Below are 25227 nucleotides of genomic sequence, written 5' to 3'. Positions count from 1 at the left end.
TAGCACAGGGAGCGGAGATTCGCCAAGTAGGTCTAGGTATGTGATAAAGATGTTGAGTTTGCTGGGGGTGGTAGGCCGTAGGCGGACCATTTCTAATTCTAGGCTACCTGTAGGTATTGTGACTGGTCGGATATGATATGATCGTTATCTATCTCGTGCACGGTACACTACATGATCCAATATTACGGGAGTGCCCGTTTGTGAAGGAAAGAAGTTAAATCCGAAGGGTGTTTTGCTGTCCGGAGTTGTCGTACCCTCGCTGGAAGCCTGTCTTGTCTAGTCCCGTGGAGTCTCTCGATCGATAGTTTACTGCGTACTACTACTGCATACAAAATAATGGAGGTACCTGAATGGACTCACGGAGGGATCCATTTTGCACAGGTTACACCACTAACTATCGGATCCTTACCCCAAGTCCCGGAGATTAAGCCGTGTGGAGTCAAGCGCGCGGGTAATGCCAAGCTTGTACTAGTCTCAACAAGTTCGGAGAAGACAGGGGAATTCGGAGATCATTATCCAGTTGCATTGCGACCTTTAGGCTGCTGGTTGCTTGGCAGCCCTGGTAGGCTTATTCCCTGACTCGCACACACAAACACTCACTCGCTGGTTCAGTTGTTGACCCTCGTATCGACTCAACTCAACTTTTGACTTTTTAGAGATACTGCTTGCTCTCACTTGCACTGTGGTTTCGTATGTCCCGGGATTTTGAAATTCAAGAGGTCTTTTTCATATTGGAGTTCGAGTGATTACCTAGTGTAGGAACGTACAAAAGTACCCTTCGGTGGCAGCTGTGCGAGGGGGACCCCGAGTTTCCAACCCAACTTTTTCCGATTGTGAGACAATGTACTATCCCGTACTTGGGGCTGCTGAAGCTACATTACTCGTCAGATCTACATCGGATTAGTTGCGGACCAAAGGGTTTCCTAGTTAGTGTGAGTCGATGATCCCGACTAGTTGGTCCGCAACTAATACTGGTCAGTCGGTCGATATGTAGTCGATCTCACTATGCAAAGAGTCTCGACCTGACGAGTCGCCCGTGGGCGGCCCGGTTGAAGAAGATTGGACACGTCGGTGTGTGACACCACTTCCTATGTCGGCTTAGGGTCTCGAAGCCCCTGTGATGGGGAGCGGGGGATCCGCGAATCATGAAAAAGGATACCACGCCGCCGCAGCGACGTTGCTTCACATGTCGGCACTTTTCCTGGTTACATATCTTTCTCTCAACTTTTTGTGTGTTATCAAATGTTCGTTGTGTTCCCGAAAAACGCTTCCCTTTCCTCCATCATGAGCAACCCCCCCGTGGATGATGCACCACCATCATCTGGTGGTGCTCTCCTCGGAGCTCATTATTGGACTCAGCAAGGGCTGCCTGCAGAAGACGACACTGATGATGCAGACTCAACCCTTGGTGACGAGATCGAGAGCTCGACCGCTTCCATTTCGTCCAGTATTCTCAACTACCGCAATATCAATGGCCGAACCTATCACAGCCATGCCGCCATGGATGAAGAATACTGGGCCCCCAATGACCCGAAGCATCTCGAGGCCTTGGACATTTTCTACCATGCCATCGACATGATGCTGGAAGGAAAGCTGCATCAAGCGCCTCTCAGCCAAAATATTGAGAACGCCGTCGATATCGGCACGGGTTCGGGATTGTGGGCCATCGATTTCGCTGACAAGTATACCAACTGCACCGTGATCGGCACCGACATCTCTCCTGTGCAGCCGAGTTGGGTGCCCCCCAATCTCCTCTTCGAAATCGAAGATGCCACCAGGGAATGGACCTTTAGGGATGATCATTTCGATTACATCCACATGCAGTTACTCAACGGCGCTTTCGACAGCCTTACCCACATTTATAGTCAAGCGTTCCGGTGTTGCAAGCCCGGGGGCTGGTTCGAGCACGTTGATGTCTCAGTCATGGTTTCGTCTGACGACGGATCGGTCGAGGAGAATAGTCCGTTGGATCAGTATGGCAAACTGTTCGAGGCAGCTGGTAACCGAGTCAACCGCATGTCCAGGACCGCCGATTTTACCACAATGGAGGATGCCATGATGGAGGCAGGCTTTGAGAATATAACGGTCAAGAAGTTCAAGGTAGGTTACTCCTGTCCCTCCTCCTTGGAGGGTAAACAGTAGGGGCCATTGTTGCCGGGGGAGAAGCTAACTGAAGTTTAAGATGCCCATCTCGCCCTGGCCTTCAGACCAAAGGATGAAGGAGATTGGCCTTTATGCCTATGCGACCATGACAACCGATGTTGAGGGTATCATACAATTCATGTTCGGTAACATCTTGGGCTGGTCACAGCAGGAAATTATCGTCTATGCTGCTTATCTGCGTCAGCAGCTCAGGAGGAGGAATGTGCATGGATACTGGACCTTGAAGGTGGTTTATGGCCAGAAGCCACAGTAGGATGAGCAACAGAAAGCAGCGGGGAGGAGGGCCAAGATGGGAACGAATAGGGTGTAACGAATAGCTATGATCAGAGATGAAGAGGACATCAAGAGAAGGCGTCTGGGAGTAGGATCTCGGTTAAGTAGATGTCTTTGTTGTTGAAATATCAATATGAGTGCCCGGCGAGAGCAATCAGCTGGCGTCTAGAATAATCATCCCCAAGACACAAAGAAGAGGAATATGGATGATGCTGGGAATACTGTCCATGCCATGTGCTCGTCGCCCACCAGCCATTGTCAGGTCCTTATCGACTTATCAATTCCCCCTACATTGAACGCTGAGCCCTAACCATTAGCTTCGGCTCTCTTGGAGATAAACCCCGACAACAACCTCCCTTGGGAACGAGACAAATTCATCGCTTGATGACTACCTCAAAGGTAGCAACCGCACCATGAGGAAACCCAGCCAACTGACTCATTCAACAAGAAGGAAAAATTGAATATGCGTCTAACGGATCAACGGAAATTCATCGCACGACTGTCTGGTCTTTCTCAGCGACCAGAAGGGGACGGCCTGCATGTGTATGCACCGACAAACGCTCGGATCGCCATAGGAGACTGTAGGAACGAAAAAGACATCATCGAAATGACTATAGGGATGAAATGAACGTTGAGTGCTCAGAAACGTGCGACTTGGAAAGCCTCCCCCTTCAATCCACCATAGGTACCATCTTGTCGATAAACCTTCGTCGTCGTAAATTCAATCTTGACTCCCAAGAAAAGCCGAAGGAAATGAAGCGCCTTGAGGGTTGCGTTGAATTCTATGCGGCAGAGAGATTGCGTCAAACGTGGACATCGAAGCCGATGAGCTGCTTAAATACGTAGGTCGGTTGTTCTTCTGGCTAAATAGTGTATGATAACATGATATTATCAGTAAGCATTCGTGTGTCTTTGAGAGAGTGGGAGAAAAATGGAGGAACCCTCTTCATGGGAGTACAATATACCTGTATGAGGTCCACCTCCACCGACTTCGAGGGGATATCTTTAATCCTCTGGACGTACAGTGTTGCCCGCAAGACACAATCGATCAAGACAACAAGCTTTTCCAGGTTGCGCAAGGTTGTGAGTCTCCAAAAGAGACTGGAGTCAAAAGTCTGGTCGAGAATTGACTGTACACAGCGCGGCGGCCCATCGATAATCAGCTCGAGAGTCTTGAGTCGCTTCAGCTGCAACAGCCAGACCAGGGTGCTAGTATTATTCGTAATCCAACGAATTCTGACGTGCTGAGTATAGGACGCAAATAGAAGAGAGGACTGGATGCGATGCGCAATGGAATATGCTGGATGTTGAATCTCGGGGCTGATAGTGAGCCGGTTGCAAAAGATAACTTGAGTTTGGTGAAAGTATTCCGAAAGGACCTCGTTGCGGATCTGCCGACAAATAGACACCAGCGCATGAAGTTGTCTGACTTGGAGGTTGAAGTAGCACATCTCTGAATTTAGAGACTGGCTACTCCATCGTCCGAACATCCCCTCAGAAAGTTCTCGGGCATCGCTGAATGGGATCGTCCACGTGTGGCGGTATATTTCGAACCGAATCTCAAGCGGGACAGCGAGGATGGGAGGTTTTGCTTCTGAGGCCATGTTGAATGCTGCAGCTTTGAGACGGTCAGCTACCTCGAATACATCCTGGACATGGAAAAACGTCAAACCTACCTTTACTGGACCTTGGTGGTAGCTTTCTGCAGTTGCTTCTGCAACGGATCGACAATCAGGAAACGAAATGACTGAGAACCAATAGGTAAAGGAAAGGTGAGGGATGTGGAGGGGGGGGGGGGGGGGGGGGGAAATGCCACGATTAGTTTGGGCTTTTTTTTTTGTGATACAAGAAGGAGAAGAAGGTAAGTAACTGGGCACAAGTCCCACCCAAATATACCAGACAAAAATACCGGTGAAGTGAATACACAGAAATGGCAGGCACGGACTGCCAACAAAAAGTCGAGATGAAAAAGGGTAGGGCATGCAGTGTAAAGTGTTTCAACACTCCACAAGGAGTCAACCTCCGTTTGCAGGATGGAGTGCCTCAGTTGGATTTGATATGGTTTGATGGAAAGAACAAAAGAATGAGAGCAATGGGGGTTGCCAGTTTCACCCAAACCTGTCTGATAACAAACGACTCATCCGAAGTGCCATCAGCATCCCGTCACCTTCAGAGATTCGGTGCTGACGTGGTCGGACGCCAGTGAAAGAAACCCTGAGTCTATTAGATCAAGACATGAACTCAAGCATCATGACCATTATAGGCAAAGTTTTCGATATCAAGATTACCTGCGGGCGCGATGGGTGGCTGATAATTACAGTCTGATACTGATGTGTTTGTTTGTTTGTCAGCTCGAGTCCACGCGTTAACTGATTTGGGCTTTTTCATGTTTATTCGGCATGTTTCGATGTTCAACGAAACCCTATTCCATTTGAAAAATGGGATCCCGGTGTTGAATATATGAAATGGAATTCCAATCGTGTCAGATCCTAGTTGGCAGAGGCCAACCAAGATTGACTGCACCAAAATGCTGGTCAAATACATAAGTCCGCTGTCGCTCTGCCTAAATGGTACCCAATACATCATCAGGTTGTCAGTCAGTATTTGATTTGAGAATTGGAAGAAAAAACGAGTGTAAACCGCCCTGAAAGGACTACAACATACTTGTTTGAGGTCCTCCCGCAACGACCTTGAAAGAACGTCGTTGAAATACCGAAGCCGAGGTGCACTTTTCAAGAAATCCGCATCCAGTTCCACCCAGCGTCTGTTAAGATAGAGCTTGAGAACAATCTTCTCTAGGTTGTGCAGCTTATTTCCGAGCTGAAACACGATATGGAATGCGCAAAAATCGTTTAGGGCGGCCGTCAACTGGTCCAGGAAATATTTGAAAGTGTGCAACTGCGAATCAATAATCACAAGCTCAACGGTCTTGAGCTGCTTCAGCTGCAACATCCATTCAATAGTCTTGGAAAATTCACGAAGAGATTCGGGTGGCGGATGACGGCGTGGTTCCCAAGTAAGGCTGACGTGCTGGGTATAGGACGAAAAGAGAAGAGAGGACCGTATGTAGTGGTTTGCCTTGGATTGCCAGAGGAGGATCGTCCCGAAGGTGGAAAGGTGCCGGAAATGAACCTGCGTTCGGTAGAAGTATTCTGAGAGGACCTCGTCTCTCATCTGTCCACAGATAGAAAGGAGCGTATGAAGTTGTTTGACCTGGAGTTCCCGGTAGGGTTTCGACAAAAAGTACAGGTCATAGTACGCGTAAGGCTTCTGTAAGTGTTTCTTGACATCGATGGGGACCGTCCACGTATAGCGGTATATCTCGTGTCGAACCTCCAGCGGGATAGCAAGAATGAGAGGTTTCCTTGGTTGCGGAGCCATCATGAATAGCTTGGAGACTGGTGCAGTTGAAGAATTAGTTGACTGGAACACATGCGGGACACACGCTGAACATACCGGCGTTGGTTATGGCAATGGTAACATTCTTCGAATCTGACCGAGGTCCAGAACAATAAATGAGAGAAAGTAGCAAAAGAGAGCGATTGAGAAAAGGATGAGGGAGATGGAGGGGCAAGACAATAATGGAATGTACCTACTTTCGAGTGTAAGTGGAAGGCGCGAACCAAACAGAAATCAGAGCGGCCCACCTAGAGAATGGAACTGGGCCGAAATGGTGGTGAGGGGAACAAACCGAAGTGGAAGGCACGAACTGCCAACAAAAGGGCGAAGTGAAAAGGGCCTTTGTCGAAACAACTTGTACCTACTCCAAGCGCATACTATTGTCCATGGTCATCTTGTCAACGTAACCTAATAAACCTCGACCGAATCGGGAATACTTTTTTCCTCCATGTCATTTACCAAGGTCATACAAGGCCTATCAGGCCAGAAATACGCCCCTTTATAGCACATACACTAGTATGTTGCCAGCTAAAGAGGCACAACAACAGACGACTAGCCCGCCGTGAGCATCCCGCAAAAATAAGAAATGAAAATGAAGAAAAGAGAATAAAATTAAATGTATATGGAAAGAAAAACAGAGAAAAAAAGAAGACGACCAAAGGTAACGTCAGATCTTGGAAGACCGAGGCCACTCGGTGTCGACGGCACCAAGGTGCTGCTCAATCAAGTACCTGGGTTGTGCCTCTTCCTGAATATATCGACACACCAAAGTTTGGTCAGCCAGTGTCCACTTCACCTACGATTTACCAAAAGGGCAAGGTAGGAAGGAAGAATAATGGAAATGCACGTACCTGGGTCGGAGCCTTCAAGATCATATCCGAGACTTGTTTCTTTATTCTCGCAAACCATCTCGATCTCTCTAATCTCTGTATCTCTGCCGCGGTGGGGGTGTATATGTCAAAGTCCACTTTGAAGACAACCTTCTCCAAATTCCGTAGCGTCATGAGCTTGGAAAGGCAGATAGAACAGAAGATAGCTTGTGCGTTTCCACCTGGATTTGACCTGGGGGAATCCGACCTGATACACGCCATCACGCGTATCCATCCCTCAAAGAGAACAAGCTCGAGGGTCTTGAGCTGCTCCAATTTCAACAGCCAGTCCCAGTGCTGATAATTGTTGGTTCGTCTTCCCTCAGAGTCCCTCGAGCAAAGGCACGGCTGCCATTGAAGACTGACATGGTGGGTGTAATGCGTCAAAAGGCGGGAGGATTGGATGCAGGCTATGACGTCAAACACCGGACAAGGCATGTTGCTGAACCTCCCGAATCCGAATTGAATATCATGCCATCGAATATATACCTGGGTCCTGTCGAAGTATTCCCAAAGAACTTCCTGCCTCATCTGTCGACAGATCGAAACCAGAGCGTGCAGTTGTCCAAACTGGCGCTTGAAGTAAATTCCGTTCAAGCAGCTAACGAAATGTGAGTCGAGCTCGAAATGCTTTTGGGGGTCGATCGGGATTGTCCAAGTGTAACGGTATATCATGTACCGGATCTCGAGCGGGGTAGAGAGGATAGGAGGTCTTGGCTTTGATGCCATATTGAATAGCTGCGAAAGGGTTAGCTACTGGGTATCCGCGATGGATAAACTTTGGGTATACCGTGGGTCTGATGTGTTGTAGCAGTATTTTTATGAGGGCGTCGGCGATGTGTCTGACGGGATACCAATACTTCCGGACCAAGCTGGATGACTCCGAGTTGTGTGGATGGACTATGTCAAAGCCTCGGATGAACTGACTTCACTTTCTGCCTTGATGGGTTCTGGGTCCTTGAAGCGGTTAATGCGGTTACCTTAGGGCGAAAACACAAAATCAAACGGCGGAGAGGAGGGGTTGCGATAACGGAGTGCCGCGCAGGAAGGATTCCGTTGAGGACGTTGAGGGTAAACTGACGGGGAAACCTTCATGTCGTAGAAGAGGTTCCGCAGGAGAAGTGCGCGGGGTAAAAGGGTTTCCAACAGCTCACATAAGTACCTAGATTTGTATGTCCAGTTTTAACGTCTGAGAACTAAATCAAACGACTTTCGGATTGTTGTTAGGTGGTGGCTTGTGCCACGCCCTCGCATGTGGCAGGCAACGGCCTGACGCGAGACAGGATTGTTCAGGTGTTCAATGGAGAATTTAGAACTTCTGGCGGGCATGAATGTTGCAGTATGCTAACAGATTATGCCTGATTTCCATGGAAGTTGAAAAATCAATACCTCGAGTCAATACGATATGGTCAAGGTGAGTGCCCAGCCCTACCTCTCAATCACGTTTCGAATCGCGTCTCATAATAGGTATCTCTACTTCAAAACGGATAGGTACACCAACAAATCACTCGACTTTGCCACTATATCGCTACATGGTGCTTCTGTCAAACATGTCTTCATGATATTAAGATGTGTGACCAGCACATGATTTTTCCATGGACTGAAAATCTGGCGCCCATGCTTCTGTACCACAAGGGACTCGCCCTCTATTGTCAGTTTTTTCCATTTTCTCCCCAGAAACCCTCCAGATACGTTCCACTAGAGATCAAACTGTGTCCAACAAAGGCCACTCGACTACAACAGCACCAATGTGGTGCTCGATCTTGTATGAACCCGATTCCTAAGTGACATCGACGCATTAGCTAAGTAGTCCCAAAGGTTTGGAGCATGAAGAGGACAGAAAACACCTCCATTAAAGGGTGGGTGATGAGCAAACATACCTCCTTCCTCTCAGGAATGACCTCCTCCTCATCCTCCATCGCCGCCATGTACGCCAAAAACTCAGGCCTCTGCCCCCAAAACCACTCCGTCAGCCGCGCCTCATACGCTTCAGCGACAACGTCATCAACAAACACCCGGAACAAGATCTTCTCCAGCGTCCTTGGTAACATCAGGAGCTTTTTCAGACAGTTCTTGCAAGATGACAGTTCATCAGTAAGAACGACCTCCACTGTCCTGAGATCTTCCAACTCTCCCAGCCATTCCAGACCGCAAGGCCGAATTGGGCATTGATAGAGAGAACCCTCAGTGCACAAACAGCGACCCCAGTGGATGCTGACGTGCTGAGTATGCTCGATGAAAAGCGACGAGGACTGGAGAACCTCGAAAGATTTGTGGTTGGTATGCGCTAGAGCCGAGAACTCAGGGGGAGGACAAGCGGGGCCGCGACCACGGAAGAGAGAGTGCCGGGGAGGATAGACACTGCCCAGGTGGACTTGGGTCTTGGGCAGAACGCGAGTGAAGTACTCGGTGGTGAGCTCCTCCCGGATCTGTTGGCAGGTGATGGCTAGGTTTTGGACGGCGGTGATCATCTCGAGCTGCTGATGAGCTTGATGGAGAGCCTCTGAGTCATCATCGTCGCTGCCAAGGTGCGAGTCCGAATTGCCGTCAGAGTCGCTGTCGGTGTCACTGTCGAGGTCAACCTCGAGAGTCCAGATCTCTCGGTAGATCATGAAGCGGATCTCGGCTGGTAGACTGAGGGAAGTGGATTTGCTATTTTGGAGACACATGTTGGATGTTCCCTTTGAGAGAGCATTAGCTGCTTGAAACATATATCGGAATTGCATTTCTCTGCTGAGCTTACCTGAAGGTACTTGGTGACTTGTGGGAGCTCGAGGTATGACGAGCAGCGGTTCACACGACGAAGCGATGAGAATGGATCGCAAAGATCAATAGAAAGCAGAAAAGGCAGTATATAGTGGTCGTTGATTGTAGTGTCTGTTGACTGTAGTGTCCGTTGATAGGTACTTTTGGGAAGACGTGACAAGCCTGTCAAGAAGACTGGAAAATCTTTGGAGGTAATATGTCGACCAGAGATATTCGGTTTGACTTTGAAGTGGTGTCGGGAAGAAGGAAAAAGTTGATACCAGGGAAGCCAGGGCAGCATTAAGTACCTAACGTAGTGGAGGGCGTGCCACATGCAGTGAATGGCAAGCCAAGTGAATAGGTGAAGAGCAAAGAGTGGTGCCACCTTGGTTAAGGTTGAGGAAAGGGAGGGGAGGTCCGGTACTCAAGGTTCCATGTCTCCAGTTTCGAGGCCAGGTGAATGCCGTTTCCCACCCAGGGTTCGTAACAGAGAATTCGGTCAACCACAACAGACATACTGTTCGTACTGAGGGCCGGCCCGAGATGATAGGAAACTGAGTAACCTAGACCAGACACTCTGGCGCAATCTCTCCGTTCGAATAGTTTGTGATTAAATGAGAGAACGAAAATCGAAGTAGAGGATCTCTATGTGCACGCAAAGAGTTTCAATAGATTCAATGAGGTACTTATTGAGTTGTCGTCATTTGTCGTCGGAGGTCCCCCCCCCCTTCTCTCCTTTTTTTTTCTTTTTCTTTTTTTTCTGTTCTGTTTGAACACAAAAAGTTTTGCGGGGTGACATATGCTTACCGAAGTAATCTTGGAGGATGAGCTATGCGATTAGTATATCACTTGTCTAGGTAGGTATGGAGTTCTTGAGATCCGGGTACACGCTTGCGTTGTTTCAAGCCCGTCGATGAAGCCACTTTCCAAGAACTGGACGAGAACCTCCTGAATAATGACATAACCTAGAGGTAGCCAGTACCTGTGCAATGCGGGCGAAATTTTCGATACCAATGCAAAACCAAATTGAAATCCTCAAGAAGGGTCTTTAATACTTCAGATTGTATCAGACAGAGGCCACTCAACATCAACGTCGCCGACGTGATGCTCGATCCGGTACGTTGGCGGTTCCTGAAATGACGGCGCATCGACTTGTTAGTCCTGATCCAATTTTGAATGTGTCAGAAGAAAATAGGGGAGAAATACCTCGTTCTCATCCACATCGTCCACTTCCTCCTCCACCACCACCAAATGTTTCACTCCATCCTCAACATTCAGATTCCGGCTCCTCTGATACCTCTCTTCTAGAACCTTCATCCTCCGAAACCACTTCGTTACCTCCCATGTCTCTCTGACAACAGGGACAGCAGCCTCGCCGTTCTCACCGGCGCCACACCACACTTTAAAAATCACCTTTTCCAAAGTGTGCGGCAAGCCCATTAGTTGTTCCCAGCAATCGAAGCAAAACCAGTCCATAAACTCGTCATGGTCGCCATTATTCTCCTCATCCCAGTCCTCATCGCCATCATTCTCCTCATCCCAATCCTCGTCAGCTGCGACCGGCAGTGCTAAACCGCTCCTGGTAAATCTTTGCATAGCATTGTACCGAGCGTCGGTAAACACCAACTCCAAACTCGTCAGCTGCTGCAGTTTTAACAGCCAACGAAGGCCCCCAGGGTAATTCCCAGGTTGAACCACATCTCCATCCCTGGCGCAAACGCAACTGCCCCAGAGGAGGCTGACGTGTTTGACGTGTTGGGTAAGGAGGGAAGACGCCCAGAGCCCTTGGAGGATTCTGTTTTTACTGCCCAGGTGAATTTGCGTAAAGGGAAGTATGTGGGTCATGTATTCGTGGAGTACTTCGTCACGAACCTTGCGGCAAGTTAGGGCGAGGGACTCGAGGCCGGTGGTGAGGCCGCGGTGAAGGGTAGAGTCCAGATTGGCCGGTATATTATGTTTCGGATTTCTGCAGGGAACGATATGAAAGGGAACTGGGACTTGGGCTCTGTGAAGCACATGTCCTGAGTAGGGATGGGGTTGGTGTTGAAGGTACCTCTAGGCAAAGATTGACGAAGGTAAATGCTGTTGAAGGTACCTACCTACCTTACTTGTAAATAGACATGTGCTGCTCGATATTCATATAAGGCAGCGAAAGACATGCATCCCCGGCATCTAGCATCCCAGTCCTCTTTCCAAAGCATTCAGATATTCAGTAAAGGCCTGTGAGTCTATGCTTACCGACGAAGCCACTTCTCCCTGACTTCAGCGAAAACATGCTATATAATGCCCGTATCCTTATCGATAGGGGTACGGCCGGAATTTTCGAAACTGATGCGGAGCCAGTCTGGTCATATACATTCTTTTTCGGAGGCATGACATGACAGGAAACTAACATCAAGAAGGAAGAAATTGCCATATTCAGAGTAGGTTTGGGAAATGATTCGGAATCAAAGGAAGGAAAGCAGCAGTAGAGGTAAGAAACCCCTTTCTTATTACCACCGAAGGCGTAGTGCTTCAGATCCTTTCCGAAAAAGGCCACTCAACGTCAATAGCACCAACATGGTACTCAATCTTGTACTCCTGCGAGTCCAAACAATGATGTATCGGAATGTCAGTTTTCATCCAACCTCGAACGTAAACAAAAAACAAGAAAAATGGTATAACCCATCAAAGAGTTTAGGATGGTGACAGGGAGAAAAACATACCTTACTCTCATCGCCACCCTTATACTCCTCTTCCATCCTCTCCCAAATCCCAGTCCTCTCATACTGCTCCTCTTCGACTCTCCTCATCTGGTACCACTGTGTGACTTCCCATTTCTCATAAAACGGCAGCAGGATGAATTTCGTTCTTGGGATCCTCACGGCACCACACCCGAAAAATCATCTTCTCAAGAGTCGTCGGCGGCAGCGTCACTAGATCTCCTCAACACAAACTGCAAAAGAAGTGCGCGAATTCATAGTAACCCTCGTCACTGCCATTGTCACTATCGTTCCTCTCCTCGGCCTCCTCCTCGGCCACACCCGGGCCTGAACCCGACAGCACTGGCCCGTTCGCGCTCGTGCTCGTGAGTCGCTGGATAGGAAGATAGAAAGGATCAGTGAAAACTACTTCCAAGGTCTTTAGCTGTGGCAGCGTCGTGAACCAACGGAGGCAGGTCCTGAAATCGATTTGAGGTTGAAAACGCGATCCGTCCCGGGAGCAGGTACATCCGCCCCAGTGTGAGCTCACGTGGTAGATGTGCTGGGTGAGGAAGGCAGAGAACTGTAGCTGTTGGAGAATCGCATGATTGGTTAAAGCTAGGGCTGAAGGTGTGGGGGTGCGGTAGGCGCTGCCCAGATGGATCTGCGTGAGAGGAAGGACGTAGGCGATGTGCTCGTAGAATAGCTCGCTGCGGATTTGTTTGCAGGACCAGGCAAGGTTGTTGAAATTCGTTATTGGTTCGAGCTGCTGGGAGGCTTGCGTGGGTTGCTCGTCATTTTTGAGATGCTCTTTGGTGGATCTGGTGATGGTGCTGGTCATGGTCAGGATTGCGCGGTAAACCATACATCTCAACTCTGCTGGAAGGGAGAAGAAGGGGAACTTGCGCTCGTCTGTGAGACACATGTTGGATGATGGTAGATGTAGGGAAACGTAAGAAGTTATTGAAAGGCATATAGTGGTCGTCGAGGAAACGAGTTGCTGAATGTGAAAAATGTCAAAGGTACCTAATTTACCGAATATAGGGAGAGAAGTTGTCGAGGTTGGCGGTCGTTAAGGGTTAAGAGTAAAGATCGTCTGGAAGGTGGGAAGATGTCGGTGGTACCTATTCAAGGTAGAGAGAGGGGTTGTCAAGGGTGGAGGTTATCGTGAGTGAAGGTTGCCGAATGTAAATGTATTCGAAAATACCTAACTGTCGTGAAAACAAATCTTGTCGAAGGTAGAAGTGGATCTAAGAAGAGGAGAATCTGTTAAGAGGTAATAGTCGTTAAAGTGCTGTGAAGATGTGATACGGAAGCCTTAATCAAGATATACTGGGGAAATGTCGGAGGTAGAAAGTCGACGTTGGAAACTCGGCTTGACTAAAGTTGCTCAAGGGAAGAAGGGGAAATAGAAGCCAATGCAGCCTTATATAATACCGAGAGCGGAGTGCCGGTGAATGGGGAATCCATTGGCAGGGCTGGGTGGAAGTTGTCTCTAGATCAGATTAAACTAAGGTTCACGAGTGTGCCAATCCCCTTCACCTTGAAAATTGCTAGGTAGGCAAATCTGTGAATAACAGGATTATGTGGGAAGACAATGTCATCCCATGCCTTCGAACTTGCTGGCCTCAACCTTCACAAGATCCGCGGGTGTTCCAACAAATCGCCAGGAGCCAGGCTGTCTTTAACCCCGTTCTTCAATCATGGCTGACAGGGAGAAGGGCAGTGCTTAGGATATACCGGTAGGGGGAGAGAAGAAGTTGTCGAGGGGGGAGTTGTCTGTGAAGTACTCGTGGAGTACTCCTGCGTGGATTTGGCGGGAAGAAGAGGCAAGAGATTCGACGGTGGTAGTGATGCCGGGAATTGCAGAGTCATGACTTCACGGTAGATCAAGCGTCTGATCTCAGAGGGGCGAGGAGATGAAGGGAAACTTACGCTGAGAGAAATATATATTGGTCCATAATGGAAATTGAAGGTGTAAATGCTTGCAGAAGGTATGAGGAGGTCATTAAGATGCCCCATTTCAGATATCTCGCGGGTGTAGCAACTGCTACAGTAAAGACCACCTTCGCGGAGGATACGCCACATCCCCCCCTTGCGTAGGGGACCAGGCCTGTTTCCCAGGCATCCAAGGCACTGGTAGCGCCTGGGAGATGAACATGATTCTCGCAAGCTCGGTGGAGCACGTGTTGGGTCGTTGTAAATGTATTGTAGTAATAAGGTCGTCGAAAGTCTATAGATTTCATTAAGGGAAAAGATCATGAAGAAAGAACGCCGTTGAAGATGGTTGTCGGCGAAGGTAGAGATGTCTTCGATGGTAGTGTGCCTCAAAACGATAAAGTATACCGACATCTACGTCGTCTTTGTGTAAGCAAGGGCCTCTATTTCTTGTGACATCCTTGAAACAATGGCCGTACGTACCTCTCCGCTTTCAATGGACACTTTGAAGATTATGGTAGGTATCACACGCTTTTGAAGAAATGGGGTCAGCTGTAGCCTCTTTCATATATTGATAACAAGTAAGATACCCATTATATAAAATACTCCAACCCCTCCTGCACCGAATGCCGCCTGGTTGGATGAGTAGTGTAAGTGTGTAGTGCGGTGCCTAGTCCTGCCCCTTTATCAAGACCGTCGTCTCTGGCTTTCCGTGAGTTGTCAGCATATGGTTGCCATCACCAAACTGTTTGATTCACGGTTCTGCTTTGTTAGATATCCAGCCACAAGCATCGTAACACATTAGGAAGCACAAATGGCGGAAACCTCCAAGCTTCCGTTATACATAGCTATAGAGAACAGTCTCTAGTCGTTTAGGGTTGCTTGTCAAATGAGGTGTATTCGCTAGGGGGTGGTTTGGCCATGAACGCAAACGCTTGCATGCCTTTGCCATATCCAAATAAAAAAGAAATAACTATACAACACCCAACTTTTGTTTGACGAAATCATGCTCAATGATGATGCCCAAACTGCGTGAGAAGCGGTAATAGCATTCCCAAGACAGTAAACATTGTGTCCCTCAGCGGCTTTGGCTGCCTCCTCTGCTGCGAACTGCTTCCGTCTGCGTACCCGTTGCTGCTTGAGTGATGGTCGTGGGAGTTGCTGTCTTCTTGCATGGCGTGCATAGCCACATACCTGAATTTCGTCAGTCAGTCAGCTATCCATCAATCATCATAGCACAACTCCAGAGAAGGAGGGGGCAGACTCACAAGAACGTCCCCGCAGAGAACAGCAACAACATGCCCGTCCACCACTGCTCGCCTCGGCTCCCTTCTGCAGCTACCTGCCCACCACTTCCACCCAGGAATAACTCGACGATACAATACGTCACCAACGCTCCTACGGGGGCAGCGGCGCTGAACACAATCAAGTGCCCCCTCGCCGCCCGCTTCGACAGCCCCTGCCTTAGCAAAACTGACGTCAAGCCAAAAGCTGCTGGGGCTTTGTGCACCATGATGGCCACAAAGATGATCAATCCTAGACGCATGTCCTCCGTGGTGGCGCTGGCTCCCATGGCAATGCCGTCGGCGGCGGCGTGGATTACCAATCCCACCGTCGTTGCTAGCGTGCGGGCCTGTTTCGGCGAGGGGCTGAGGAAGGAAGAGAGGAAGCCGTCGGTTTCGGAGGATCCGTCACGGCCTTCGAGAATGGACTCGGAGATGGAGGAGGTCTCGAGGTTGTCGAGGGAGATGTGTCGAGTCTGCGGGCTCGAAGAAGAAGAAGAGGAGAAGGCGTGCTGCGGGAGGCGGTCGATGAGGAACATGAGGGCGAAGCCGAGGGTCAGAGACAGGCCGATCTGGAATGTCGGAAGAGAGTTCTCGTGGTGGTCATGGTCGTCATCATGCTTTTCGGTGGTGGGGTTAGTGGACTTTTGGAAGCTGGATTTTGTGTCTTCCTTTGGCTCTTCATCCCTTTTGTCGTGGAGGCTCTTGAGGATTTGTTCGGCGGTTACGATCTTGTGTGTCTTGATATGGGGGATGTCGTCGCCATTGCCGTCCCTAGCTTCCAGATGGTTCCCTGAGATGTGCCAGTTGACTGTTTGTACTGGGGATCTCCCTCTGACCCCCGTGAGACTGCGCCTCGCAGCAGCAGCATTGTGCGAATGTGCCGACTGGACGGTATTGGTTGTCGCGACCGCTTCGATGCCTTCGGGGATGATGACGATGAGGGAAGTGCCGACAAGAATTCCAACACCGATGCTGGATATCAATCGTAGTTGAGATTGCGATAGGCTCAGGGATAGGGGGAGTGCGCCGGCGAAGAAGGAACTATTCCGTGGTTCGATGTCAGTTTGCGCCCAGCGGCAAAGACAGCAATTGAGGATGGACGTACGCCAAGGCCATGACCACCTAGGTGTGTATGGGACCATGTTAGCTTCCAGCTATGTTTCTATTAGGATTGGGTAGAGTATACTGTAGTGACGTACACAGAGGGCCAAAAGGATGAGCAAGTTGCCCATCTTGGAGGTTGTGAAGCTGGAACCAGACTGGAGCTTGTGAGGAGAAAGAACTAAGATGTACAACTGTTGTGTGTTGTTAAAGTCATTGGCGCATATAGAGTAACCAGATGACAATGACCTCAGGGCGCGCCGCAAGATGAAGGAGGTCAGAACAGAAAGACTGAGCTGGTCCAAGAGGGAGGGATGGAGGTCAATCGACAACCAAGGAAGGGAAGGGGTTGATGTTGTTCAAAGAAATATTTCCATTGGAGTAACACCAACCAGGGAAACACCCGGACCTACCTCCCGTCAGCCAAGACCTCTGCAGCAATCCGCCGCGGTCACCCTCAGCCAAGCAACGCCAAACGCCCTGACGACGCCCTAACAATGGGGCCTTGCCAAGTCAACTAGATTCAGTTAATGAGGGGTCTTTGCTAGGTTGAGCCGCCATGAGCTTCCACTTGAACCGAGAGCTATCTGTGAGACCTAGCCTTTTGGTAGGCAAGCAGGTTTCTGGAAGCACCAGTCAAGAATCCCATTCGATATATTGACAACATGGTCCACATATCTCGATACCAACGTGGAAGTGTGAAACAATTCTGTCGACATGTCTGGTTTCACGGGCAGTCACCTGAAGCCGGGGCGTTGCAAGAGCACACACAGCATCCATCGATTAATCAGGGCATCTGCTGGTGGTTGGGCCGCTATCAAGCTGTTACTATGCGTTTAGCAGCCACAACAGCCCAGGGACCCCTAGCCTAGCCCACGCTAACAACCTTAACCGAGAAGAAAGACGGGATCGGCAGTGGAGTGATGTGATGGCCCAAGCTTTCAATTAACGATACGCGTTCGCCAACCGCGACTCTTTATCCTTTGCGACTTTGACTTCTTGATCAGATCATCTTCCTTTTTGACCAGACAACGAGCCTCACCTTTTGACCCAACACAATCACTTGGCAGCGTAACGGAACCTTCCACCAGACACCAGCTTTACATCAGTCAAACATATCACGACAGAACTACCACATATCCCAAGCACGCAACCACGAAGCTTAAGCGTTCATAACAACCCCCCTCCCCCGCGCAGCTTCCCCGCCAGATCCCCAGCTTCGCAAACTCCAGATTTATCATCATGAGCGGAGACGATGACTGTAAGCTCCAACAGCCCCAAACAATTGTCGGCGCTGGAACCGGACAAGCAAGCTGACTTGGCATAACAGGGTGGACGTCTTCCAACGAGGCCCTCCTGGTCTCGCTCGTCACCCCCTCCGACACTGGCGTGAAAACACTGGACACGTTCCACCCAGAATACACAAACAACATCTTTGGCGAAAAAGAACAAATCTTTGGCTACAAGGGTCTGCGCATTAATCTGCAGTACAATGCCAGTGACATGCTGCCCAACCTCAAGGTGTCCTACAAGAAAAAGTACCAGCCCACAGCCGACGAAGAGGCCCTCGACATCAACGAGGTCCTGTCCGAGTTCCTCCCCGAAATCGCCTTCCAGAAGCAATCCGACTTCGAAACCCGGCTCAAGTCCATTCCCGACAACTGGACCCCGCCCGGAACTCTCGTCACAAGCTTCACCAACAAAGATGGGGAATACGAAGTGTACAGCGGCAAGATCACAGACCCTGCCGTCAAACAGCTCCTCAACCGCATCCAGATTCTCGTTCCCTTCTTTGTCGACGGAGGCACCCCTATCGACATGGAAGATCCCGACGTCGACCGATGGACAATCTATTTCCTCTACAACAAGCGTCCTCTTCTCAACCAACCCGACAAATTCTCCTACCATTTCGCTGGCTACAGTACCCTCTACCGATACTATGCCTTCCAACCACCCGCCGAGTCCGAATCCAAGACCCCGACCGATACCCCGACCTTCTCCGTCGACGGCGACTTCGACCTCGACACTCTCCCCTGCCGCACCCGCATCTCCCAGTTCATCATCATTCCGCCCTTCCAGCAAAAGGGCCTCGGCTCGCGCCTCTACAGTATTATTTATCAGCAATATCTTAAGCACGAGCCTACCATTGAGTTGACGGTGGAAGACCCCAACGAGGCCTTCGATGACATGCGCGATCTCGCCGACCTCGCATTCCTCAGCAAACAACCCGAGTTCCAAGCGCTCAAGATCGACACCAGCGTCGAGATTCCCGAGGAGGGCAAAGCACCCAGCAATATTGTCGACCAAGCAGCCTGGGAAGCCTGCCGAAAGAAGTTCAAGATCGTGCCTCGGCAGTTTGCCCGCGTGCTCGAGATGTACCTGATGTCCCAGCTCCCCGAGAGCGTCCGGCCAGGACTGGGCGCTCCCGAGGATGAGGACTACGAGGAGCAGAGCGGCAGAAGCAAGAGCAAGGGCCATGAAAAGGCCCTGCCAAAGCCCACCCCCGAAGACGAGCATACGTATAGGTTATGGATGATGCTCGTCAAGCGGAGGCTATACGTGCACAACAGGGACGCGCTGGGCCAGCTGGAGCTTAAGGAGCGCAGGGAGGAGCTGGCCAAGGTTTTTGCTGGTGTGGAGTTTGATTATGCTCGGTTGCTGATCAAGGCTGAGGAGCAGGGCAAGCTGGCTCAGGCTGATGGTGAGACTGCCGGTGATCAAGTGCCGGCTACTCCTTCTGCTGCTAATGGTAAGCGCAAGTTGGACGAGGTTGAGCAGGCGGAGGGAACAGCTGCTGCGTCGAGCAAAAAGGCCAAGGTCGAGAGCGGACATGCATAGAGCCTACCTCTCTACCCATGTCCAAGTCCAAAGTACAGGAGGGATGGGTGGTCAATGGTACCTGTAGGGGTTTGAGCATCGAAAATATGGCATTTTTCCCCGTATGATATGAGGTGGTATCCATAATGCATACTAGCCTAAGTATGCTTGGGGTGGATGTCTTGCACATAGGTTGAAAGTAGCATTGTTGGTGCGAGCATATGTTTTTCCCTGTATGACTCTATTTGTTGTTTGTTTGTACATATTGAAAGGGCGTCTGGCGCCTTTTTATGTTCTCTAACTATCTATGAACCTCGACCCATTCTTTCTGAGGGGGGTTGGAGATAAATAATGTCATGAACCTCCGTGTGCGGTTCACTATCCACCTGTCTGTCTACCTTTGGTATTTCGGTTTCGAGACTTTCTAGGTTTTCCGTCTAGAGGTAGGCTTTTACCAACACCGTCTAGGACCTCCCTTCGGCAGACCCCGCCCACTCCATATCCTCACCTCCCCTTTTCTCTAGGGCTCTAATGCCTAGTACCATTGACATTCTTCGCTCCCCCTCCTCCCAACAAGCTCGCAACAACCGTCGCCTCCCTAACCGCCCTCGCAACCGCCGCTCTAACCCCACCCTCTTCCAACACCAACAACCCGCCAATCGTGCACCCGCCCGGCGTGCTCACCTTCTCCCTCAAGATCGCCGGATGCTCTCCCTCCAGCACGAGCCCAGCAGCACCCCTCATGGTCTGCGCCGCCATCCTGTTCGCCTCCGCCCTAGGCAACCCCATCGCCACACCTCCATCCGCCGCCGCCTCCATCATCAGCGCGAAGAACGCCGTGCCCGAAGCACACAAAGAAGTGCACGCGTCCATCAAGTGCGGAGGCAAATACACGACCTCGCCGATCCTCTCAAAAATCCACGTCAGCAGCTCCGTGACGGTATCCGGCAGCGGGGGGTCAACCGTGTTGATAACCGTCATGCTCTCTCTGATCTTGCTGGCCGTGTTGGGCATCGCGCGCACCACAATCGGCAAGTTATCAGCGGACAGTCCGACGTCCTCGCGCAAGACCCGCTCCAGGTCCGGAACCGTCACGCCCGCGCAGATGGAAATGATGATCTTTTGGGACCGCGCGTGGCCTTCGGTGTGCTTGACTGTCAGAGCATCTTTCATGCCGGATGCGGAAAGTAGGCCAGAGACCATGTAGGGCTTGCACCCGAGGAGGATGATGTCGGCTTCGGCGGCGGCGGAGACGTTGGAGGTGGATTGGAGGACGCGCAGAGTAGAAACGGAGGGCTTGACGAGCGGGGAGAGGGCGGACTCGACTTTGGCGACGGAGGATGGGGAGCGCACGGTGGCGATGAAGTGGCGCGGGAGGGCGGGGGGGTTGGTGGGTGGTGGAGAGGGGTCTTGGGCGATGGAGGAAAGGGAGGAGAGGATGCCGGAGAGGATGGAGATGCCCATCGTTCCTGGACGAGGGTAGGGTTAGTGCCATGTCTGACATTATTTGGGCAAGGGAAGGAAGGGGGTTGTGACGGGCGTGTGAGGTGAGTGAGATTTGGGAAGGATCACTTACCGCAGCCGAGAACGGCCATGGTGAGCTCGGAGGAGCTCTTTACTTGAGGAGCAGCCATGTTCTTGATGTTGTGTGTCGTGGGTGGTGGTGGTTTTAAGAAATTGAGTTGAAAGTGGAAAGGTTCGACAGTTGTTGTTTACTCGGGTCGTCCAAAATTGGAAGAGAATAAATAAACGAGTTGGTTCCTGTCGGAGAGATAAGAAAAAGAGGTCGATCAGTGAAGTGTGAAGACGATCTCGATGAGGCCCAAAACGGGAACTTATTCATCGATCCTGAGTTGTGATATCACTTTATCGGTCAGTGGAGAGTTTGCCGCTGTAAACAGACCCCACTAGGACCCCGGTATCGCTACCACACAGTACTAAGAGAACTAGCGCCTCGTTAACATGCTCACCGCCTGCTATATGCGGGTTAGTGTGGTTACCCAAGTTCAACGTCCTTTCTTCTTTTTGAATGCTCGTGTTGTTGGCGACGACAACCTTGAAATGCTTTCGTGCCTGTCATATTCATGATTTCCGTGTTCACTCGACATCTCAAGTTCAAGTTGGCGTCAGTTGCAGAACTGAGCAAATTTTGAAAATTAAAAGCAGGTGCAGATGAGCCAGTTATGCAAGCGCATTGAAGCACGACAGCAGATAATTAAAGTATATAAACATCGGGCAAGGTGAACAATTGGAGTAACTCAACTACATCCATTCATTCACTTACACCCGAACAACAACCCATAGCAGTTTCAGTCACACCAGGGTCCCTTCTTTTCCCACCCCAACTACATCACTTACACAACTGAAACATCTTCAACAACTACCAGCATCTAGACGCAAAACAACATACATCACCAAAAAAAGCAAAAATGGCCGACCCTTTCGAGGTGCGCATGCGCTTCACAAACCAGCTCCGCCAACTAAGTGCCTCCGTGACATCCTCGCAAAAGGCAGCACAGTATGCTCTCCGACACAAGGATCTAGCTGAAGATTTGCACTCTTGCATTCTGGAGCAACTTGAAAGGGTGTGTTTATCTTTTATCTTCATGTTTGCTCAGTCAATCAATCATTTTGGGAAGAAGACGAGTTGAGCTGGTGTCAAACCATCCAGCCTCACCCTCATCGGCTCATCCCTCCCCCTACCCCCGCGGCTCGTTGGCTCAATCAAGACATTCACTAACAAAGGTTCCCAGAGCAATCTCAACATGCGAGCCAACATCATGTACTTCATCGAGCACTTTCTCGACATGGCCTACAAAGACGGACAAGAGGATTACATCCGCATGATGCAGCGGGACATTATTCGTGTGGTCGATGCCGTGGCGCCAGATGACGGGTCAGGGGCGGCTAACGTCAAGGTTGTCCGCAAGGTTTGTGTTTTTGCCTTTCTCACCCGTCTTTATCCCCCCCCTAATCCTCAGCCAATGCTAAAAACAACACAAACATACAACAGGTCCTCCAAGCCCTCCACGCCAAATCCTTTCTCGACGCCACCATCCTAACCGACATCTTTGAAGTCCTCCGCGAACGCGGCGAATCCTACGTTTCCTCCCAAGGGGACCTCGTCCTCTCCCCTTCTGCCAACAACAACAACAACCTTTCAGCAGCAGCATCGGGATACGATACCAACATGCCCCCCTCGCAAACCGCCATCCACTCTTCCTCCTACCCTCCTCCTTTTCCTCCATCTTCTTCCACAGCAGCAGCAGGTACCCTCCCCACCAGCACCAACGCCACCAATGCCGCCGGCGGACCTTCCTCTAGCAACCAACAGCATAGCAATTTGAGCAAACGCGGCGGAGGCGTCAACACTGCCGCCCCTCGTCTCGACAAGAAACAAGTTGAGCAACGTATCGAGGAGGATCGTGAGCGGCATAAGAGGCTGAGGGAGAACATCTGGGCGGTGCCGAGCGGAGACGAGCTGGATAGATTGCTGGAGGAGACGTCAGAGTTGGGGGATGACGACATGAGGGCGATATGGGAAGAGCAGGAGGAGTGGGAGAGGAGTTTGCAGGCGGGGATTGGAGGGATTGGAGGGAGTGGTGGTGCGGGGTGTGGGCATACTACCTCTACCAGTAACGGGGGTGAGAGGGATGATGGTATGAATGGGAATAACATGAAGGAAAAGCCAATGTCGATTAGTGGGGAGATTGCCGAGATGGCGAGGAGGAAGCAGCTGCAGCAGCTGGAAAAGGAGCAACAGGAGAAGCAAGATAAAGATGTGGAGATGACTTCGGGTTAGGAAACCGACGGAGGAGAAGAGAACCTGGGAATTCAAGACCAGTAGGAATGACACGGGTGGTGGATACAAGAGGCGCGCTGGTAGGAGTGCGATAGAAAGAAGAAAATTGAAGGAGGCAAGGAGAAGGAGGTTGAGAATAAGAAACAAGGAAGTTACCGATACATGGGGTATGCATGGGATGGCGTTTATGTTTTTGGCTGTTTAGTTATCTTCGGTATCCATAAGCGAAAGTGGGGAGATACTATTAACTCAGAAGCGGCATCTGCTCACGGTAATATCGTCGACAGACTCTCATGTTTTCGCTGACAACCCGTTCTTCTATCCATCCCAGTTCTCGTAGTATGATATAATGTTACATGTTTCATTGCTTTTTGTACACGTACAAGTGGTATATGTTGTTGTGAGGAATCTGTGTCCGCCACTCCCCCCCTTTCCCCATGAGGATATAATGTAGATGAGACCGAGAATCCCCCTTTATGTGTTTCCCAAGGCCCTGGCATTTCTTCCAACTCTGTCCCGTCATGATCATCATTATAGGAAAAAAAAAAGAAAATATCTTTCCGGCATCTGTGTCAGGAAAAGATCTCCTCGTTTGGTTCTTTTTCTGCGGGGGAGGGACGTGACCATCCTACAAAACAACAACACACATACACACACACACACACGGCGCCTCCACCCACCACACCACCACACAGAGACCATAACCATAGCAACCAACCCTTTTACTAGGCAGAAGCAGCAGTTTAGTCCATGGTGACGGTGGCGCCGAGCTCCTTCATGGCGGCGACAATCTTCTCGGCATCCTCCTTTGGTACCGACTCCTTCATGACCTTGGGCGCGCTCTCGACGAACTTCTTGGACTCTACTAGGGAGAGGCCGAGCAGGTTCTTGACCTCCTTGATGACCTTGGGCTTGGCGGCGGCGTCGAACTTCTCGAGCTTGAGCGTGAACAGCGTCTTCTCGGCAGCGGCAGGGGCGGCCTCCTCCTCCTCAGCGGGAGCGGCGGCGGGGGCAGCGGCGGGGGCGGCAGCGGCGAAACCACCGACGGGGAGATCGGGGATGTTGAGGCGGGACTGTTTTGTGTAAAAGAAGAGAGAGAGAGAGAGAGTGAGTGTTAGTGTTGGTGCCCATGTACATGTGTGCGACTTGAGAGTCTAGGTAGTATAAGATAGGTCTGTCTGTCTGTCTGTCTGTCCGGGGCCGGGCCGGGTCGGGTCGGGTCGGGTCCGGGGCGCAAAAACATCCGGAAACCTTGAAACATGCTCCGATTCGGGTTTTGTGTGTCCCGGTTCCCGGCCCCGGTTGTTCTTCTTCTCGTGCTTTATTTAAATCGGGCGTACCTTGAGGCTGGACACAAGCTCCGAGGTCTCGAGGAGAGTCAGGGTGCTGATCTGGTCAACAATGGCGGCGATCTTGGGGTTGGCGGCAGGGGCGGCGGTGGACTCGAAGCGCTTCTGGACGAGGAGGGAGCTCGAGGCCCGGGTGGATGCGCGGAGCTGGCGGGCGGCGCATTGCGCGGCGAAGCGAACCGAGAGAGACATTGTTGGTATGTGTGTGTGTTGGTGGTGGTGGGTTGTGTGGATGGATGGATGGAGAGAGGGGAGTCGGACTCGGACCGGAGGAAGGAAAGAGAGAGGGCGCGCGGGGGCGGTCGGATTGGGGTTCTCTTTTTTTGGTGAGGGAGGCTTGCCGTCGACGTCGACTTCGAGGATCGTACAACCGAACCGTACAACAACTAAACGGAGATATTTTTTTGGGGACGTTGTCGCGCGCTCCCGGGTGCTGCGAAATCTGGGACCCACTACTGGCAGTTGGCAGCTTGGTGGTTTGGGCGTGCAAGTTGGATCTATGACGGCTGGCTGACCCGGAGCTGCAGCTGGAGGGGAAAACCCAAGCTGCCTGCCCCGCGCGAGTCTGGGGATTAGGTACCTCTGTACCTTGAAGTCCACTGAAGACGCGCTAAAGGATGGGCCCCTGTCATCCCAAGCGCGCCCCTGCTGCCGCTGGGCTGTTCGTCCCACCCGGAACTAGGTTCCACTTTTGAAGAAGATGGCTCCCTTGCCTGCCGCAGCCGACTTACACTACACTATGTAGAGTACTATGCAGTACACCCCAGCACATGCGCCTAGCGCTAAGTAGCATGTACCCCGCAC

The 25227-nt window shown here is 50.8% G+C and overlaps 11 protein-coding genes across 11 annotated transcripts; 3 read left to right on the top strand and 8 right to left on the bottom strand.

Annotated features, from left to right (window-relative positions):
• The first annotated feature begins 758 nt into the window (after positions 1 to 758).
• NCU06478 (hypothetical protein) lies at positions 759 to 2654 on the top strand. Its single transcript, XM_952025.2, has 3 exons — positions 759 to 932; positions 980 to 2100; positions 2183 to 2654. The coding sequence occupies exons 2-3, from the start codon at positions 1243 to 1245 to the stop codon at positions 2414 to 2416; spliced, it is 1092 nt and encodes a 363-aa protein (XP_957118.2). The 5' UTR covers positions 759 to 932; positions 980 to 1242; the 3' UTR covers positions 2417 to 2654.
• A 585-nt stretch (positions 2655 to 3239) lies between these two features.
• NCU16633 (hypothetical protein) lies at positions 3240 to 4052 on the bottom strand (the record flags this gene model as incomplete). The annotated part of the gene is made up of 2 exons (XM_011395724.1): positions 3402 to 4052; positions 3240 to 3299 (listed from the first exon to the last, which is right to left on the bottom strand). The coding sequence occupies exons 1-2, from the start codon at positions 4038 to 4040 to the stop codon at positions 3240 to 3242; spliced, it is 699 nt and encodes a 232-aa protein (XP_011394026.1). The 5' UTR covers positions 4041 to 4052.
• A 625-nt stretch (positions 4053 to 4677) lies between these two features.
• On the bottom strand, positions 4678 to 5817 carry NCU16632 (hypothetical protein; the record flags this gene model as incomplete). Its single annotated transcript, XM_011395723.1, has 2 exons — positions 4678 to 4743; positions 5101 to 5817. The coding sequence occupies 2 exons, from the start codon at positions 5815 to 5817 to the stop codon at positions 4678 to 4680; spliced, it is 783 nt and encodes a 260-aa protein (XP_011394025.1).
• A 685-nt stretch (positions 5818 to 6502) lies between these two features.
• On the bottom strand, positions 6503 to 7142 carry NCU06476 (hypothetical protein; the record flags this gene model as incomplete). The annotated part of the gene is made up of 2 exons (XM_952274.1): positions 6503 to 6631; positions 6687 to 7142. 2 exons carry the CDS (start codon positions 7140 to 7142, stop codon positions 6503 to 6505), a joined length of 585 nt encoding a protein of 194 aa, XP_957367.1.
• Positions 7143 to 8409: 1267 nt separating this feature from the next.
• Positions 8410 to 9373, bottom strand: NCU06475 (hypothetical protein; the record flags this gene model as incomplete). The annotated part of the gene is made up of 2 exons (XM_952273.1): positions 8410 to 8484; positions 8585 to 9373. The coding sequence occupies 2 exons, from the start codon at positions 9371 to 9373 to the stop codon at positions 8410 to 8412; spliced, it is 864 nt and encodes a 287-aa protein (XP_957366.1).
• A 1132-nt stretch (positions 9374 to 10505) lies between these two features.
• NCU06474 (hypothetical protein) lies at positions 10506 to 13055 on the bottom strand (the record flags this gene model as incomplete). The annotated part of the gene is made up of 6 exons (XM_952272.2): positions 10506 to 10580; positions 10656 to 11415; positions 11688 to 11725; positions 12155 to 12258; positions 12386 to 12524; positions 12681 to 13055. 6 exons carry the CDS (start codon positions 13053 to 13055, stop codon positions 10506 to 10508), a joined length of 1491 nt encoding a protein of 496 aa, XP_957365.2.
• A 1570-nt stretch (positions 13056 to 14625) lies between these two features.
• Positions 14626 to 17117, bottom strand: NCU06473 (ZIP metal ion transporter). Its single transcript, XM_952271.3, has 4 exons — positions 16554 to 17117; positions 16460 to 16476; positions 15337 to 16395; positions 14626 to 15262 (listed from the first exon to the last, which is right to left on the bottom strand). Exons 1-4 carry the CDS (start codon positions 16584 to 16586, stop codon positions 15079 to 15081), a joined length of 1293 nt encoding a protein of 430 aa, XP_957364.3. The 5' UTR covers positions 16587 to 17117; the 3' UTR covers positions 14626 to 15078.
• Positions 17118 to 17436: 319 nt separating this feature from the next.
• Positions 17437 to 20614, top strand: hat-1 (histone acetyl transferase-1). Its single transcript, XM_952270.3, has 2 exons — positions 17437 to 17716; positions 17786 to 20614. Exons 1-2 carry the CDS (start codon positions 17698 to 17700, stop codon positions 19291 to 19293), a joined length of 1527 nt encoding a protein of 508 aa, XP_957363.1. The 5' UTR covers positions 17437 to 17697; the 3' UTR covers positions 19294 to 20614.
• Positions 19481 to 21154, bottom strand: pro-1 (proline-1). Its single transcript, XM_952269.3, has 2 exons — positions 20849 to 21154; positions 19481 to 20741 (listed from the first exon to the last, which is right to left on the bottom strand). The coding sequence occupies exons 1-2, from the start codon at positions 20904 to 20906 to the stop codon at positions 19801 to 19803; spliced, it is 999 nt and encodes a 332-aa protein (XP_957362.2). The 5' UTR covers positions 20907 to 21154; the 3' UTR covers positions 19481 to 19800.
• Positions 21155 to 21341: 187 nt separating this feature from the next.
• Positions 21342 to 23398, top strand: NCU06470 (hypothetical protein). Its single transcript, XM_952268.2, has 3 exons — positions 21342 to 21857; positions 22026 to 22202; positions 22286 to 23398. The coding sequence occupies exons 1-3, from the start codon at positions 21702 to 21704 to the stop codon at positions 23072 to 23074; spliced, it is 1122 nt and encodes a 373-aa protein (XP_957361.1). The 5' UTR covers positions 21342 to 21701; the 3' UTR covers positions 23075 to 23398.
• Positions 23284 to 24833, bottom strand: NCU06469 (putative mitochondrial 54S ribosomal protein MNP1). Its single transcript, XM_952267.2, has 2 exons — positions 24415 to 24833; positions 23284 to 24147 (listed from the first exon to the last, which is right to left on the bottom strand). Exons 1-2 carry the CDS (start codon positions 24613 to 24615, stop codon positions 23818 to 23820), a joined length of 531 nt encoding a protein of 176 aa, XP_957360.1. The 5' UTR covers positions 24616 to 24833; the 3' UTR covers positions 23284 to 23817.
• Positions 24834 to 25227: the final 394 nt, after the last annotated feature.

Source organism: Neurospora crassa, linkage group III (genome assembly GCF_000182925.2).
Source record: "Neurospora crassa OR74A linkage group III, whole genome shotgun sequence".
In the NCBI taxonomy this organism is placed as follows: domain Eukaryota; kingdom Fungi; phylum Ascomycota; class Sordariomycetes; order Sordariales; family Sordariaceae; genus Neurospora; species Neurospora crassa.
The sequence above is the reverse complement of the archived record's forward strand: the minus strand, read 5'-3'. Positions and strand labels throughout refer to the sequence as shown.

What these genes read in the sequence shown, in the direction of transcription:
- NCU06478 (XM_952025.2), top strand. Translation starts at nt 1,243, where the DNA reads ATGTTCGTTGTGTTCCCGAAAAACGCTTCCCTTTCCTCCATCATGAGC. An exon ending in TAACGGTCAAGAAGTTCAAG is followed by an intron (nt 2,101 to 2,182) that starts GTAGGTTACTCC and finishes CTGAAGTTTAAG; the next exon opens with ATGCCCATCTCGCCCTGGCC.
- NCU06473 (XM_952271.3), bottom strand. Translation starts at nt 16,586, where the DNA reads ATGGGCAACTTGCTCATCCTTTTGGCCCTCTGT. An exon ending in TTCTCTGCGGGGACGTTCTT is followed by an intron (nt 15,263 to 15,336) that starts GTGAGTCTGCCC and finishes GACGAAATTCAG; the next exon opens with GTATGTGGCTATGCACGCCA.
- pro-1 (XM_952269.3), bottom strand. Translation starts at nt 20,906, where the DNA reads ATGGCTGCTCCTCAAGTAAAGAGCTCCTCCGAGCTCACCATGGCCGTT. An exon ending in CATGGCCGTTCTCGGCTGCG is followed by an intron (nt 20,742 to 20,848) that starts GTAAGTGATCCT and finishes ACCCTCGTCCAG; the next exon opens with GAACGATGGGCATCTCCATC.
- NCU06470 (XM_952268.2), top strand. Translation starts at nt 21,702, where the DNA reads ATGGCCGACCCTTTCGAGGTGCGCATGCGCTTCACAAACCAGCTCCGC. An exon ending in TTCTGGAGCAACTTGAAAGG is followed by an intron (nt 21,858 to 22,025) that starts GTGTGTTTATCT and finishes AAAGGTTCCCAG; the next exon opens with AGCAATCTCAACATGCGAGC. An exon ending in ACGTCAAGGTTGTCCGCAAG is followed by an intron (nt 22,203 to 22,285) that starts GTTTGTGTTTTT and finishes AACATACAACAG; the next exon opens with GTCCTCCAAGCCCTCCACGC.
- NCU06469 (XM_952267.2), bottom strand. Translation starts at nt 24,615, where the DNA reads ATGTCTCTCTCGGTTCGCTTCGCCGCGCAATGCGCCGCCCGCCAGCTC. An exon ending in AGCTTGTGTCCAGCCTCAAG is followed by an intron (nt 24,148 to 24,414) that starts GTACGCCCGATT and finishes TACACAAAACAG; the next exon opens with TCCCGCCTCAACATCCCCGA.